This window comes from Barbus barbus (assembly GCF_936440315.1).
Source record: "Barbus barbus genome assembly, chromosome: 14".
Classification (NCBI taxonomy): domain Eukaryota; kingdom Metazoa; phylum Chordata; class Actinopteri; order Cypriniformes; family Cyprinidae; genus Barbus; species Barbus barbus.
In genome coordinates this window covers 22,847,517-22,864,282 of record NC_136742.1, presented here as the reverse complement: position 1 = coordinate 22,864,282, position 16,766 = coordinate 22,847,517, and the positions used below count along the sequence as shown (strand labels likewise).

Here is a 16,766-nt window from a genome sequence, read left to right as displayed (position 1 = left end):
GGATGGTCCCACAAACTATTTCTAAACAAACTATTTTTATTATTTATTTGCCCTTGGAAATTAAACTACTTAATCATCTCTTGTAGCAGATATGGTAATACTCATCTGGGCTCAAACAGGGAGCTCTTTTGTCTGATTCTGCATTTGTATTGCATTAATTTGCCTTCATCTCCAGCCAGTCATTTGTCATCTGTTCTTCCTGTGAGCTCCTTTAGTCTGTCTGACATCTTCGAGTAAATAGAGGAGCCAATACACATACTCAGATACTGGGCCCTCAGTGCCACTAGCTCCTCTTCTAATGTTAGTGTGACCAAACAAGGCATGGCAAATCTGGCAATGGAATCAGATAATCACCAACCTGTGAAGAGCTTCCCAATCCACATCCATACCGCAGCCCTGGATTAAACAGTCTGTTTGCCTAATAATTTTAATCTGTGCATCAAGCAGAAGGATGGTGGTCTTCGAATAAACATCTAATCCCTCAGCCCACCCAATGATGATGGGTCCACAGCGAGGGTGATCAGCAGAAAGGTGCTTAGACAGAGGGACTGAAAACTCTGTACGGACAGACTCTTGCCAGACTAGGAATGTTTTACAATGTCCAGGGGAATGTACACATGAGGAACAAGGGTGCTACATCAATGTGCACATGCAAACTGGAAAGGAAGGGTGCGTTCTAAATTCACTATGTCTGGAAGGTCATCGGTAAATCCACACAACAAGTACATCATGTGTCAGCGATAAAGATGATATTAAATGCAAGAGCACATAATCTACATTCATACAAAATTATGCTTACTACTGTATATTATCAATTCAATTCAATTCAATATTGCTTTATTGGCATGACTGTAAAAAATACAATATTGCCAAAGCTTGAAATATAATAACAATGAAAATATCAAAATAACAGAGTAAAAACATTATAACAATATACATTTAAATAAACATTTTAACAAATAAGAACTTGTGTGACCATGTCATACCACAGTGTTTAACATATAAACACACACAGGCTGAGGATAACTGTGGTAGACAGTAGGGAAACACACTGAGGTCAGACATAAATACACACATTACACACGTTCACCTGCTGTCTCTCAGACTGTAGCACACACACACGTTCACCTGCTGTCTCTCAGGCTGTAGCACACACACGTTCACCTGCTGTCTCTCAGGCTGTGGCACGTCCACACGTATCTCGCAGCCAGTGCTGCTGTCTGTCCCTCTCCTAGTATTATCTTTATTTGTTCCTCTTCAGTCATGGCTGTAAAGTTCTTTATGATGTTTGTGAATTTGTTGATGTATATGTCTCTGATTGATTTAAATTGGTAACAGTGAAGTAGGAAGTGTGTCTCTGTCTCGATCTCTCCTGTCTCACAGTGAACACACACTCTTTGCTCTCTGGGTAACCAGCTCTTTCTGTGTCTGCCGGTCTCGATGGCTAGTCTATGCTCACTGAGCCTGTACTTGGTCATGATCTGTCTCTGCTTTATGTCTTTGACACTCTGGAGATATTCTTCTAATTCATAATTTAATTTTATAGTTCGATAGAGTTGTAATTTACTTTGTGTTTTGGTTTCTTGATCCCAATGTTCCAGATATATATTTTTAGATTGTTTGATAATTTGATTTATTTTGATGTTTGGGTGAGAAGCAGTGCTGGTCTGAGACTGGTTAGTGTTAGTAGAGTTAGTCAGGTTAGTAAGTCTCAGAACCAGCTGACTGAGTGGACTCTTTTCAGGGTTCAGTTCTTGGGTTTGTTGTGCTTTAAAATGTAGCGATTCTGTGGGACTTGATTTTAGATGCATCCAGAATTTGAGGGATCTTTTTTGTATATTTATAATCAATGGGAAACGGCCTAATTCCCTACATGCATTATTGGGTGTTCTCCTTATATACATGTCTATTATATACATGTCTATCTATCTATTATATACATGTCTATCTATCTATTATATACATGTCTATCTATCTATTATATACATGTCTATCTATCTATTATATACATGTCTATTATATACATGTCTATCTATCTATCTATCTATCTATCTATCTATCTATCTATCTATCTATTATATACATGTCTATTTATCTATCTATCTATCTATCTATCTATTATATACATGTCTATTTATCTATCTATCTATCTATCTATCTATCTATCTATCTATCTATCTATCTACCTATCTATCTATCTATCTATCTATCTATCTATCTATCTATCTATCTATCTATCTATCATCGGTCTATCTATCTATCTATCTATCTATCTATCTATCTATCTATCTATCTATCTATCTATCTATCTATCTATCTATCTATCTATTATATACATGTCTATCTATCTATCTATCTATCTATCTATCTATCTATCTATCTATCTATCTATCTATCTATCTATCTATCTATCTATCTATTATATACATGTCTATCTATCTATCTATCTATCTATCTATCTATCTATCTATCTATCTATCTATCTATCTATCTATCTATCTATCTATCTATCTATCTATCTATCTATCTATCTAATTTTATTTGAAAGTTATTTGAATTCTTATTCTAGTTTAAGTTGGACATTTTGCGTTGATTTCTCCGATGAATCGTGGCTTTCATGAATACCTCTCTGATGTCAGTCACCACCCAACAACTGGGGGTCTCAGGGGCGCATATAAGGACGGGCCGCTGTCAAAGCAGAGTCATCTCAGGCCGAGAACAGCAGCACAGAGTCAGAACCTCTGCACCTACACGTGGAAAATGTCTTCAATCCGTGCCGAGTGCCTCCTTTGCGCAGCACTTTTCGCAATGGTGAGGGGTTTCACTCACGAAGACATGAAAGACGCTCTGCTGAAGAAACTGGGACTTAGTGAAGTTCCGAAAATTCACAAGAGGGATCTGGAGAACCTTGTGATTCCAGCGCACATTAAGAACAAATATGTTTCCATGCTAAACCTGCACCACGCAAGAAAACGCCGCTCGCTTCCGAGTTTAGCCGGCATACTGAGGGGAATCCCTGGCAATGCAGGTAAAATTAATGCGCAAAATTAAAATGCATATGATATGAAATTTAATAGGCTACTATATAATTTAGTGCCGTGGAAATTAACAATTAATGCTACTATTTTCAAAAAAGAATTTTCAATAAGCAAAATGTAAATAGCCTATATTTTGTAGGCTAATAAATCGCCCTCGTCTATTCCAGACATCTCTGGTGAATTTGTATATTCTGACACGACACGTCAACGCGTTGTGTTTGAGATGACATCAAGAATTCCGGTGAACAGTGAAGTGACCATGGCAGAACTAAAACTGTTCAAGAAAGCCCCACACAAGCGCTCCATACCAGAGAGAAACGGCCACAGACCCGTCAACAACTCCCGGGTGAGCATCTACTGGGTGGAACCTCTGAAAGACGGGTCAAACCGATCTTCACTAGTGGATTCCAGGTAAGCAGAGACGGCCACAGACAGTCATTATTCTTGCTTCATTATGCTAATTCCACTGCTGATTGGGGTTAAGGAACATGCATGTATTAATTGTCACAACAATTATCTCCTCAGGTTGATTCCCATTCATGAAACCGGCTGGAAGAGCTTTGATGTCACCCAGGCGGTGCACTATTGGTCGAAGAGCCGAATGGAGATGCCTATGTACCTGGAGGTGTGGATCGAGGGCGAGAGACCCGGCAGTTACGCGGCAGAAATGGCCAAGTGTGTCCGTTTCACAGCTCAAAATCCAAACGACAATACTCTGGGAAAACCCGAGCTTGTTCTTTACACCCTCAGCCTCGAGGAGTTTGGGTAAGCGTGGCTTCATATTATGCTAATAAACAACATTAATGTATTTATTTATTTAATTTTTTATTTTAGTTTTACTGGAGTAAAACCTTGTTTAATACACATAAAAGTCTTAAATATATTAAAATATGCTTTTGTTTCCTTGAATTGGGCTACTTTTACCTCATTTTAATGAAACGTAGGCCTAAGCCTATTTATAAGCACAATTTGCCATCTACACAAAATCTATAAATAAGTTATAAATCTAAATTGTTTTGGTTATTTGTTTAAACTATATATTTTTTTAATAATTATGGCTATGTAAACCTATATGTAGCAATTCAAAGTTAGTGGAATTCTTAGTGGCCTACTGAGAATAATCCCTAAATGTGATTTATGTGTGATATGGGCTCCGTGGTGTAAAGTGTTACGGAAGGAATTTCTTCTAAATAAAAATGTGTTTCATTAAAAACGTAGGCTACAATATGTTAATAGCCTATTCTCTTACGTTGCAGGTCTAGTGGAGACTGTGAAACTAACAAAGACAGTGAAATGTGCTGCAGGGAAAAATACTTCATCAATTTCCGAGCCTTGACTTGGACTCAGTACTGGATCATCGAACCTTCCGGTTACCAGGCGTTCCGGTGTAACGGCGGCTGCCGGCAGCCCGAGCGTGCCTACGGTTACGGAGAGAGGAAGTGTGCGGTTGTGGAAAGCGCGCCGCTACCGATGATGTATTTAGTGAAAAAGGGAGATTATACTGAAATTGAGGTCGCTGAGTTCCCAAATATGATTGTAGAAAAGTGTGGATGCGCAATGGATAATATTTCTATTGTATAAATATGCTATTTGCCATCGACCACGTGACGCAATGTACTTAAAACCTATAAGGCTATGAAAGGGTGTTGGCAACTTAACCCTTATTGAGATACCTCAAGCACTTTGTATAAATTTGTAAATATTGCTAAATTGATATGCATTTATTTTTGCATTTGTATATGATGCCATATGAAGTGAAAGACTGATTTGTCGATGTTATATTTTGAGCAGTAAATAGAATGGTTTCTTGTATATGTCAACATGTTGACTGAACATAAATTAAACTATTTTTCATTGAAGTCATTTATTCCAGTGTTTGCAAATGGCCACATGGAGCACAGACATAAATACACAAGGCAGTTATGTCTACAGACACAAATAATCACTTATTAAACAGAATAATTTGTTGAGTTTAAAAAGGGTGTGAAGTGTCACAATCCTTCTTTAAACATGACTTACCTCACAGTGTAAATTCTGATACAAAGTACGAGTTTACAAAACATTAGTGGCAACCATAGGCCTACCAGTTCTTCAATAAGCTCTTCTTGATGATTGTTTCATGAAAGTAGAATTTACCACAGTTTATAATAATAACTGCATTTAAAAGGATTATTCACCTAAAATGAAAATTGTCATCATTTACTCACCCTGAAGTTGTTTTTCCTCTTCTGTTGAACACAAAAGATGCTATTTTGAAGAATGTTGCTAACCAGAAAAGTGCTGGTAGCCATTGAGTTTCATTGTGTGTAGAAAAACAATGCTGTGGAAGTCGAATGCAAAATTTTTGTGTGAACTATCCCTTTAAATAATTATTATACAGTTACAGTCATAACTATACCAAGTGATACTAATGGAAATATTTTGCATTTAGAGAACAATTCTGGGAGAAAACAATGATTTATCTCAGAGGTTTATTACATTATTTTATAACACATTTCCTTACATTATTAAACACTTTCATCATTGAAAAATCAAAGCCAAAATACAAACATCATAAACCATACCACCAGCCATCTCTCAAGAACACATAATGCCACATATTTAGTACAATTAAAGAATTTTTTCATTCTCAAAATAGCGTATTTTGCACAAGTAAAATCCGTGTAGTAAAACAGAAGTGTCACAAATCTCTCATGCCATGCTATCCAGTTAAAAATCACTTATTCTATTAAAGGACAGGGTCATTATCTCATCCCACAGGAAATCATTTACAGAAAAAACACTTCCTGAAATAATTTACTTTTACATCAACTTAAATGGTATATATTTCAACAAATTTTCCACTTCAACTACTACATCATGATAAAATACACCAATTTTAAGTCAAAAATAGCTGCCCTTTTTCTCTGGCCATTTGGCACTTTATAAGAAATATATTCATTCAAACAAATCAAGGGCCTGGCTTGATGAAAATCAGGATGTCTCACTGATGGGATCATGGAGTGTGTGCGATATCATTGTGGTCTGAATGATGAGGTTATGTAAATTGAGAAAATCCATATCAAATCCAGTATGAAATTCTGATACAACCTTCAACTATTTTTCCCACAGCTCACTCCATGTAACCTTAATAATGCATTTGAGAATTAACATATAAAAGAACTTGCTTATTTGCTGGCTGTTAGATTTTAAATGGTTGTCAAGGCCACCATTTGACAAATTAATCCCAAAGGAAACTTTTTGGGACATTTCCTGTAGAAAATGGTCTAAATATTGTTCTATAATGTAATTTTAATGTACACCAGAAACAGGTTAGTTGCATTATTAACAGATGAATATACCAGTTATACTCAGTTAAAACAATACTCTTTGCATTACATATTTCGCAAAGCCATTAAAAAAAAAAGCGTTGCAACAATGTTGAACAGTACTAGTAATCTTAGTGCACAATCGTTATAATGGAGTTATTGACAAAGCTGTGTAAAGCAATAAGCATAATCAAGTCCTTAACTTCAAGAATGTTTCATTGTGGCTTCCCTTGGTTTCTTAGATGACAAATGTGTAAATTTTTGCAGTGCAAAAAACACTATAAACATAAAAGTAACTGACTAAATTGATTTGAAAAATCTTTCCACTGCATGCCCTGCAAGACAAAGGCAATCAAGTATAGTCCGATGGTGCTGAATTAAGAGACAAATCTGATTGACATTCAAAGGCTCTTTGAAATGGATTGTTCAAGATATCAGTCAACAGCCATAAAAGGTCATAGAAAAGCAAGCACATCATTTATTGCAAACCTATGATGTAACTGTTACAGTCTGGGCTAACAAACAAAGAAAAACTTGAACCTGTAAGAAGTAAATATATTTTCCCTCCTCCACTGAACATGAACGGCAGAGTTGCTGTGTAAATATGAATGATTATTGACAAAAGCTTCTAAAAGATTAAGGATCACAGGGCTTTTTAAACATTAACTTTTACACAAAAAAGAAAAAAATAATTTACAGAGTAAAAATGTCATTTTACAGAATAAAATTCACAACCCTGAAAATCAAAGCATCCCTCACAAGACAAATGCTGGGATTCCTGATATAACAATATATCAAAGCTGTGATACAAAATAAAAGGGGGAGGAAATACATTTTACAAAAATCTGAGAGAGTGAAGCAAGCACACATCTATGTAGAACGTAGACTGTTCACTTCAGTAGGCGGAATGTTTGTTTGCCACTTGCTTCTCTTATTTAAAAATGGACTTCCTTTAAAAAAATTATAATAAACAAGGACCATAAAAGTGGATGGTTATTCAGTGGCTGTGCATTTCAGCGCACAAGAGGCCATGAGTCTTTAATACAAATGCGCACTTAGTAATATCCTGGGTGGTACTGTTGATTCCATGGCTTCTGGTTCCAGAACTAAAGGGTCAAAGAAAGTTTCATCAGTTAAATTGACTACAATTTGATTTCATTATATAGTAATCTTAATACAATAGACAATCTTATGATTTTTAATAAGTTGGATTTCTCATTGGACATTTATGCAATGTATGGCTTATCTGTGACTCTTTAAAATATTAGCTTTCTCTATGAGACACATAATAGCTGTACTTACCCCTTGTTGCCAGCTCTGGTTAAAGGCTTGGGCAAAAGATCCGTTTTTATTGCCAAAACCACCACGATTCTGCTGATGGCCTCCTCTGCCACGGAACTTCTATGAATGTGAAAACTCAAAATTACTCTCCTTGTCAAAGTCCAATTGAGGTTTCAGTACCATTTAAAAGTTCAGTGTCGGTAAGAGTTTTTTTTTTTTTTTTTTTATAATTATAATGGGAAAAAAATCCAATAAATGCTGTTATTAACTTTAAGGAAACTTGTTTCATTCATGGGATAAAATCTTTCTTTTGAGAATGTTTTCAGAACTGTAAGAAACTCTGAACTGGAGGATATACATTTGCAGTTGTAAGTAAAAAGGTCTGAATTGTGAGGCCCTGTTTACACTAGTGCGTTTTCGTTTTAAAAACGCATAACTTTTCTATGGATACGCCTATCATTTACACTACTCCGGCGTTTTTTTCCGCCGTTACAGAGACTTTTGAAAACGCTACAGACTCTGTTTTAATTTGAAAACTCTGGGGTTGCGTTTCAGTGTAAACGGACCAAAACGGAGACTTTTGAAAACGATAGCGTGGCTGCCCACATCCTTGATAACCGTGTAAACAATAAGATCATGTGCCTTATCGTACCCATAGATATGTATGGGTAGATTCCCCATTCAACCGCTCCAAGCACATAGATGCATCCGCCATCTAAATAATAGGGAATCTACCTATACTACCTATGGTTGTACCTGCATGAATGGTCATGTGACATGCGTTTTCGGTTGTGTAGTGTAAACGGAGATCGTTTCTGAAACGCCAGTGTAAACGTTGAACGTTTTGATTCTAAAACGCAGTTTTAAAACGAAAACGCACTAGTGTAAACGGGGCCGGAGATCTCAACTCAAGAATTCTGACTTCCCTTGCGATTTGGAATTTACATCCCAATTCTCTCTTTTTGTTTTTTGTTTCTGCCATGGAATAAAAAAATAAAGGTAACTGTGACTTAACTCAAACTTCTTAGAATTGAGAGTAAAAAAAAAAAGTCTGAATTGAGAAATGATTTTTTTTATCTCATGGCAGAAACAGGCCTCCATACTTTCTATTAATGTTTTCTGGATTGATAAGAAATGTTTCTTAAGCACCAAAAATCAGCATATTGATTTCTGAAGGGTCATGTGACACTGAAACAGGGATAAATTTCATTTTCAAATACAATATTGTTGATCAGAGAAATATAGTCTTATACTTTTTTACTTATACTTTATCGACCCCAAACTATTGATCAGTAGTGTACTTCGTTGCAAAAGATACAAACTAACCTGCTGGAAGTGTCCTCTGTTGTTGAATCTGCCTTGTCCACCGCCGCGGTGCATGTTACCTCTGTGTGCAGGCCCTCCTCGCCCCATTGCTCCACCTCTGCCGCCTCTAATGTGCCCACCCCTGGGGCCCATTCCCCGGCTGGGCATCCCACCAGCTCCACCTCGGCTATGGAACCCTCCTCGGAAGACAGGGGGTGGTGGCGGTGGTGGCATGTAGCCACGCGGGTGACGATTAAAACCACGATGTGGAACTGGTACTAGAAGGAGTAAATATGAGACATAATTCTCAATGTACATTTAACATTACAGCTAAAAAAAAAAAAATTCAATGAAAAACTGGCTTACATCCTCTGAAGTTTCCACGGGCCTGAAATCCACCTCTGCCTCCACGTGGGCCTGGACCACCACCCCTACCGAACTGGTTCTTAGGTCCTTTGCCTCGTCCACCTCCCTTTTTGGGGGTTATGGTGCCCTGGTTTGGTTTCTTTTCGGGTGGCAAAGCATTTTTACTCTCTTCCTTGTACTGCTCCAAGAGCTTGACGGCCTCCTCCTTCTGCAGTTCCACATAAGTGACCTCTGAGAAGCAGTCTCCTACCTCGGGCAACGTGTAGATACCTGTAGAGAGGTAACAACTATCTTTTGTATTCCTGACGTTCCTACTTTGTGTGCCAGGTTGGTTATTTCATTTAAACTATGCTGTTTTGGACTACAAGGAAAATGGACAAATGCAATGGTAAAATAACATCACGTCTTACCTTTCATTTTCAGAACGGCATGCTCAGGTACATCTTTGCCATCGGTTTCTGCTTTTTTCTGTGTTCTCTCCTTGAAGGCCTCATCTGTTGGTAAGACCACTACAGCTTTACGTTGGAAGCCAGCAAAAAGACACATCTTCCTTCTCTGGGCCGGTGCAGACACGTTTGTCTGATCCAAGATGTAGTTTCTCTTTTTGCGGGCGGCAATTTCAATAAATTTGCCAAGGAACAAAGGAGCACGCTGAGAGATGGCTGAGAGCTTTGCTGTGTCTTTGTTTTGCCTTGTCATGCTGCCAATCTACACGTCAAAAAAGTGAGATTAGACACAAAAATAAGATAGATTAAGACAAGATAAAAAGTTTTAAAGAAGAATGTTTCTCACCATCATCTTCTCCAAGATGGTGTTGGTCCCGAGGACGGTGAACTTGCCAGGGTTCTCTTCAACATGTTTATTTACCCAAGCAGTTTTTCCAGATCCAGGAAGGCCGACCATGACGATCACCTTGAAACCAACACAGATATTACAATCATCTCAATGCATGGGGGGAAAAAAAAAAAATAGTGTTTTTTTTTTTTACACTACTGTTCAAAAGTTCAGGTGCTGACCAAGGCTGCATTTAATGAATTATACAATTTCTATTTTAAAATCTAAATGGATTCCTGTGATGGCAAAGCAGAACTGTCAGCAGGCTTTACTCCAGTCTTCAGTGACATATGATCCTTTTACATTGTCAATGTTGGAAACAGTTGGTCTGCTTAATATTTTTGTGGAAACATTTTTAGCATTCTCTGATGAATAGAAAGTTCAAAAGAACAGCATTTATTTCAAATAGAAATTTTGCATAAGATTATAAACTTATATTCTATAAGTACAAACTTCAGAAAAAAACCTTTGAACAATAGGGTATATTCGTGTTTCAATGTTTATAAAAAAAAACATGTAAAAATGAAGAAAAAAATAAAAAGTACCTCGCAATCTTTCTTGGCCTCAGGTCCCTTAGGTCCTCTGATACGCACATCCACAGGAATTTGCTGCAGGAAGGTGAAGCCCTCCACCTGAGGGAAGAATGGTGTCTCCCTCTGACCGAAATTGAACTCAACCGCACAGTTGTGGCAAAGAACATGGGGGAACAGTGTTTGCTCGGCCAAGGACTCTTTATTGACCTTGAAAGCCACACCAAGTTCCTTTCCATTTTTGGAGTAGGAAATCTCCACCTCGTCTGCTTCAAAATTCTATGCAAGATAAAGAAACACACCAAAGTACATAAGAATACGTAAACTAAAAGGGAAAAATACAATTATTGTGTGAGTGATATGAACGACTTACAATGAAGCAGCCGATGACATCATTTTCATCAAAATTCTCCCCATAGTCTTCGGTCACAAAGTTTGAAGTCTTCTTCCCTTTGCTCGAATAAGAGTAGGAATGCTCCCCCTCACCTAAAACAGCAACAAATCATATATGTGTTTTTATTAGATGAAATAGGGCTGTGCAATCATACACTGTGGCCACATAAGCACATGCTAATATTAACCGACTATGCTTACCCAGCAAAAGACTTCCATTAGCCAGGGACCAGCCAACATGGACATCATGGAAGTCCATGTTTTTGCTGTTTAAATGCTTGACTGGGATTTTCTCAATGATCTGCAAGAGCAGAAGACAAATAATGATTCAAAATTCATCACTTTCTCATCAGTTTACATAAATATGCTGTAGTACTCACCTTCATTTCAAAGAAGACTTTGCCTTTGTTTACGCCATAGGAGGCACGGCCACCTGCCCAAAGGTAAGCGAAACTCTCCATGGTAAGAGAGGAGGCGCTGTATCTGTCCCGGGAGACTTTGAAATTAAGCTCACAATTGTCTATAGAAACATTGAGAAAAAAAAAATGCTTGTTAGTCCAAGAGCAACTTAATTCAGTTAAATTCACTACACTTTTAGTCAATGTGCTTCTTAACATATAAAGCACTCACAGGGATCCAGGCAGGCCAGGGTGTCGTCAAACTCTTCATCTTCTTCCTCAAGAGGTGGCAGAGGAGACTTGGACCTGAAATACAGTTAATAAGCCATTAATGCCATGGGTGAAGCAGGAGTGTGATGGACTGGCATGCTTCCCATGTCCAGGTGAGATCCTTCCTCATAGCCATAGCAGCGTAAACAGTATAGATTTACATTACCTTACACTGTTTGCTCATAACATCTTATACTGTTTTGTGAATGCAAAATTGACCACCATAACTTACCAGTTTACACCACGATGAAGCCTGAAAGAAAACTGGTTGGTAAAATAGAAAGCAGCAATGTTGTGCTATGTGGAAAAAGTGATGCCCTTTCCAATTTATCAGGTAATGGTCTGAAAAGGTCAAAGGGTATTTTTATTTCTACATGCAGATCTTCCTGGAAAGATCAAAACAATCTAAAGTTCTTACAGCGGTTTTGGTCTATCCTTACTTGTACAGACTTTAGAATTGGTTCCAGATTATATTTTCTATACAGCACAAACTCTGAAAAATATTTTTTTAGGGACATCTGGAGGTGAAATCTTGTCAAATTGTTTTCTGTAGTCACCAATATCATGTCACAGATGCCATGTCATGCCCTGTAACGAGGGGGGCCATAAACAAGTCTTTACAATTCTTAGTGTATGGAGGTTGCTGCCATTATAATGTTCTATCAGGCCCCATAAATTCAAGTGACGACCCTGCCTGGGACATCCCATCAATATACAAGTCAAGCAACGTCATTAGTGACTGGGTCAGATATTGCTACAATTTATTTGGCTCAAATAACAGCTTGGGGTTTTTCATGCTCAAAATCCTCCATTAGGAATTCTGATACATTAAAAATAAAATAAAAAAGTATTTGTTCCATATACTAAAAGAACATAAGCAGACTGAAACTTAAAAAAAAAAAAATCTAAATACTGGTTTACTATAGGTGAGCAGCACAAACGCCAGAAAATGAAACCTAGGCAGAAAATTACATTTATTCAATCTGCAATTGAGCACCACACACTTAGAGACAGAACATGCATTACAGATGTAAACATTTTCTTTTCCTTATGCAATGTGAAGAACTGCAAACGTTTGTACTTACCTGCTGACCACGAATGAAACAGACTTTAAAAGGAAAAGTTATTACAGTTCTTCATAGTTTTTCCAAATACACAAAAAATTGAATTGTTACAATATAAAAATAAACTTAAAATATAACATTTAACCTTTCAGAATCATAAAAAAAGGAAACAAAAAATAAAATAAAATATACAAACGACGAAGGAACGTTTGAGGATTTAAACAACAATATGCTTCATTATCATTACTTAACCGCCCCATTACGTCATGATACACTTTGCGATATAAACTCTACGTCGCTGGCCCTCCCCTGCCATGACAGAAGCCGCATCTCATGCTATCGTCATTGCTTTGTTCGCTGTCTGATTCGCCACACGCGCATACAGTCAGCCTGACAACAGTGAGAGTGTGTGAGTGTGTGTTTAACAATAACATTGTTTTTCCATCAGAGCACTCTTTGAAGTGTAGTTTCATGATCTTACTGAAAGTAAGGTGTTTTGTATTAGCCAGGAATGACCCTCAGCAAAGTTTTACTTTTGTTAAGAGGTAGATGAGGGTAGTATTTTTATAGGTAAGGCATTGGCACTTAAAGCCAATATATAATATATATTAAAAGTGGCACTTCGGGGATAATGAAGGCCATTGCTCCCATCCTTACCGGCTGTATTTGCTTTCTTCAATAAATTCAAAGTAGCCCCTTCCATGTTCCTCCCGGCGTCTCTTAACACCCTTCTTATTCTTCTGATCAGCACTGATGTCTTTGTCCGCATCCCCTTTGAAAATAAAACAAACAATAATGAAATGCCCGGACGTGTTGGACCCTGGGTTTTAAGGGTGGCCCACACGACAGGAGTGCTCGGACTCCACCAGAGTTACAAAATCAACCGACCACCTCTGATCAGACAGAATATTTTGCTTGGTTATGTCATTATGGCATTCAGGATATAAACTGCAAGCACTGCTCTGATTGCATAAACCAGATCAGAAAAAAACGTGGGTGGTGCAATTCCTATGGATTGTGTTTTAAGTGCTTTTCTCTAAAATGTAATGCATTCACAGACAAAAAACAATGAGTGTTTGTTTTTTTTTGGTAATATATATATATATATTTAGCCTACTGTAGCTGGCTTACCAGCCAATACTCACACCTTTGTCAACAAATAACCGGCGAACAGCATCAAAACGCATTATCCTGAACTGACCTTGCACGGAAGTAGATGGCGCCTTCTAGCAACCTGAACCGAAACTAGTAAATGTCCCTTTCTTTCGACGCTTTTTGTAATTTTCCCCCATCTTATAATACTCCTAACCCTATCACCCGCTGAAAATGCATTAATTTCACTGTATCCTTCACTTTTTCATTGTCTACCATAAGGTTTTCAGCACAGCAACGTATGAGTCCACACGAGGGCGACCCGCCTCAAGCATGCAGCGAGGCGATTAGTTTCTGAAAATAACTAAACCGACCAAACACAATGCGAAAAAGAATAGAAATCCGTTAGTTGTAGATTAGACTGTATAATGTAACGTTACCTTTAAACGTAGGAAAATAGCAACAATAGCAACAAACTCCTAAAGACAAAAGGCTCACGCGGGTGATTAGATTAGCTAGCTTTGCTAACACGGCTAAAAACAAAGAAACCTTCAAAATCTTAAACTCTAAACCACGAACTAGCGCGTAAACTGAAACCGACCGGATTAGCACGTTAGCTATCTACACAATAGCCACCGGCTAGCCGTTAGCAACATATGCTAAAAGATGATCTCACCGGCTTCAAAGCGCATGTGAACAGGATAACGTTACTCCCGGCGTTTCAACACAAAAAACTCACCCTCTAATGGATGAGATTCAGGCTCACCATCTTCATCGTCGATTTTGTCTATGATCTCGTCGTCTTCGTCCTCCTCCTCCTCTTCTTCATCGAGGGCTTTGTCCATTTCCACGCCGGCGTCCCCATCCTCCTCCTCTTCGCCCATTTCGTCGTCCTGACCATCACCCACAACAGCGGCATCACCCACGTCTCCATTTTGCTCCTCGGCCTCCATGCTCTCGCCCTCCGGCTCTTCTTCCCTCGTGCCTTCTTGTTCGACCGCAACACCGTTTCCCTCGGCCTCGTTTTCTTCTGTTGCTTCTGCCGCGGCAGTTTCCTCCTCTTCGGCCTGGGCCTCTGCGTCGAGCGCGGCCTGCAGCCGCTCCATAAGCTCGGCCTTCAATCCCTTGTCGGAGAGATTGCGCTTCTTGAGCTCGTCCTTCAACTCGTTCACCTTAAGCTTTTTTACGTTGATTTCACTCATATTGTCGTTTTAATGTAGCTATTAAAAAAACCCTAAAATATTCGATCGTTTGAATACTGTAATCCAGGGAGAGCTGACGGCCGCTTCGCTTCTCTGAATTGCGCACAGCCGCAGTGATTCTGCGTCTGTCCACCGGCAAAACAATTCAATGGCGCCTTGGGTGCTAGACTAGACCCCTCCCTAATGCAACAGCAGCGAGAGAACTGGGCGTGTTCAACCGTAATGGCCCTCCTAGATGCTTACGACCACAGAGACTATTCTTTTTGCCTCGTGAATTCAAGATGATTTACTAGCATTGTGAAATCCTTTCAAATGAGCATTGCAAATGTAAATGCATCCATACACATATAAACGATATAATGACCTTTCTAAATGTCACCCTTATGAATTATATTTTTTACATTTGTCTTAAAATCTGGATAATAGTTCAATAACTCCCCCCACCCATAGTGTTTTTCATAAGCCTCAGAATGTTTACCTCATGCCTACAGGTTTCTTTTAGCCGGGAATGGCATTAAGGAAATAATTGTTGGCTATGCAAAAAAATGTAAAATCAAAATGTTTAGTTGAATAGTCACATATGTTCAAATATGATGATGTATGTATGTAGGCTATGACAATCAATAGTTTTTCAACAATTAGTAACCCCCTCCCCATCTTTTGCCCCATGTTGGGGGGCCTTTTTAGCTCAAATGTTGAGTAGAAGATCCCCGACATAAGGCATACATTTAAGGCTTAAATTGTTGAAAAGCAATTGATTTGTGCACCTTTAACAAAACAGAAAAAGTCGGCTATTTTATCTCAGAATACACAACACACCATAATAGCCACACACTTATATTTTTCATCACACACAGTCATTCAAATTTCTTGTGCTGTGATTATACAAATACTCAAAAACGCTATTTTCCAAACTTTGCAGTGTCTTGTCTTTATAAATCCGCATGTGGGCCGTTTGCAGATTTAAATGTTAGTCGATGGGTGGCGCTATATTTCATGATCAATCTCACTATATTGTAACCACAACAGTGTTTGTGATCTCAATTCCTTAGAGCAATGACAAGTGGGTGGTACTATACCGGAGAACAAAAAAGATGAAGACATAATGCAACAACAACCCAAGGATGAATAGGCTATAAACAGCTTTTTTTCATCATATATACCTTGCTTGCACAGTTTCCCTACGGAATAAAGTTCAAAATGGGCATTAAAAACAACGGCAACTTACAGAACAGCTCGCGAGGGATGATTTAATTCAAGGACTTTTTGCATTTGCGTAAACAGAAATCAAATATTCACTTTTACATATTTAGTTCTCCAAGAACATATAAAAGCACGCGAGATCACAGCATGCGCTACGAGGACAACGCGTCTCTTTCTTTCCCAAGTAAAGTCAGCGTTTTTGCGTGAAACATAATATTTTTTTTATTTGAAACGAATGGAAACTTGTTGCGGGGGACGCGTTGAGATAACGAGTTTATTGAGCGTCTATTCACTCAGAATATGAAGAATCAAACAGGATACATTGAAACAACAGGCAGTGAGCGGTTCATGGTAAGTAGGTGACTAAGTGCTTCTGTATGACTGTAAGTAATATGCATCATTTGTTAACTTACTTATATGCCATTATGACTAAATATAGTGTTGAATATTGAATACAATTAATATAGGCGGTTTACGGTTCA

The 16,766-nt window shown here is 38.2% G+C and overlaps 2 protein-coding genes across 3 annotated transcripts; one reads left to right on the top strand and one right to left on the bottom strand.

Annotated features, from left to right (window-relative positions):
* Positions 1 to 2,760: 2,760 nt before the first annotated feature.
* On the top strand, positions 2,761 to 4,619 carry LOC306880266 (left-right determination factor 2-like; the record flags this gene model as incomplete). The annotated part of the gene is made up of 4 exons (XM_079433698.1): positions 2,761 to 3,028; positions 3,206 to 3,449; positions 3,564 to 3,803; positions 4,295 to 4,619. The coding sequence occupies 4 exons, from the start codon at positions 2,761 to 2,763 to the stop codon at positions 4,617 to 4,619; spliced, it is 1,077 nt and encodes a 358-aa protein (XP_079289824.1).
* A 2,187-nt stretch (positions 4,620 to 6,806) lies between these two features.
* On the bottom strand, positions 6,807 to 15,266 carry LOC306880623 (heterogeneous nuclear ribonucleoprotein U-like). Of its 2 annotated transcripts, none has more exons than XM_079434257.1 (13): positions 14,646 to 15,266; positions 13,445 to 13,559; positions 11,686 to 11,759; positions 11,436 to 11,575; positions 11,257 to 11,356; positions 11,036 to 11,148; positions 10,678 to 10,941; positions 10,091 to 10,210; positions 9,709 to 10,006; positions 9,299 to 9,568; positions 8,954 to 9,210; positions 7,649 to 7,747; positions 6,807 to 7,452 (listed from the first exon to the last, which is right to left on the bottom strand). In XM_079434257.1, the coding sequence occupies exons 1-13, from the start codon at positions 15,079 to 15,081 to the stop codon at positions 7,402 to 7,404; spliced, it is 2,337 nt and encodes a 778-aa protein (XP_079290383.1). In that variant the 5' UTR covers positions 15,082 to 15,266; the 3' UTR covers positions 6,807 to 7,401. The 2 variants fall into 2 exon arrangements, with proteins under 2 accessions (XP_079290383.1, XP_079290382.1); XM_079434256.1 differs by having other exon boundaries at positions 14,619 to 15,237.
* Between the last annotated feature and the right edge of the window lie 1,500 nt (positions 15,267 to 16,766).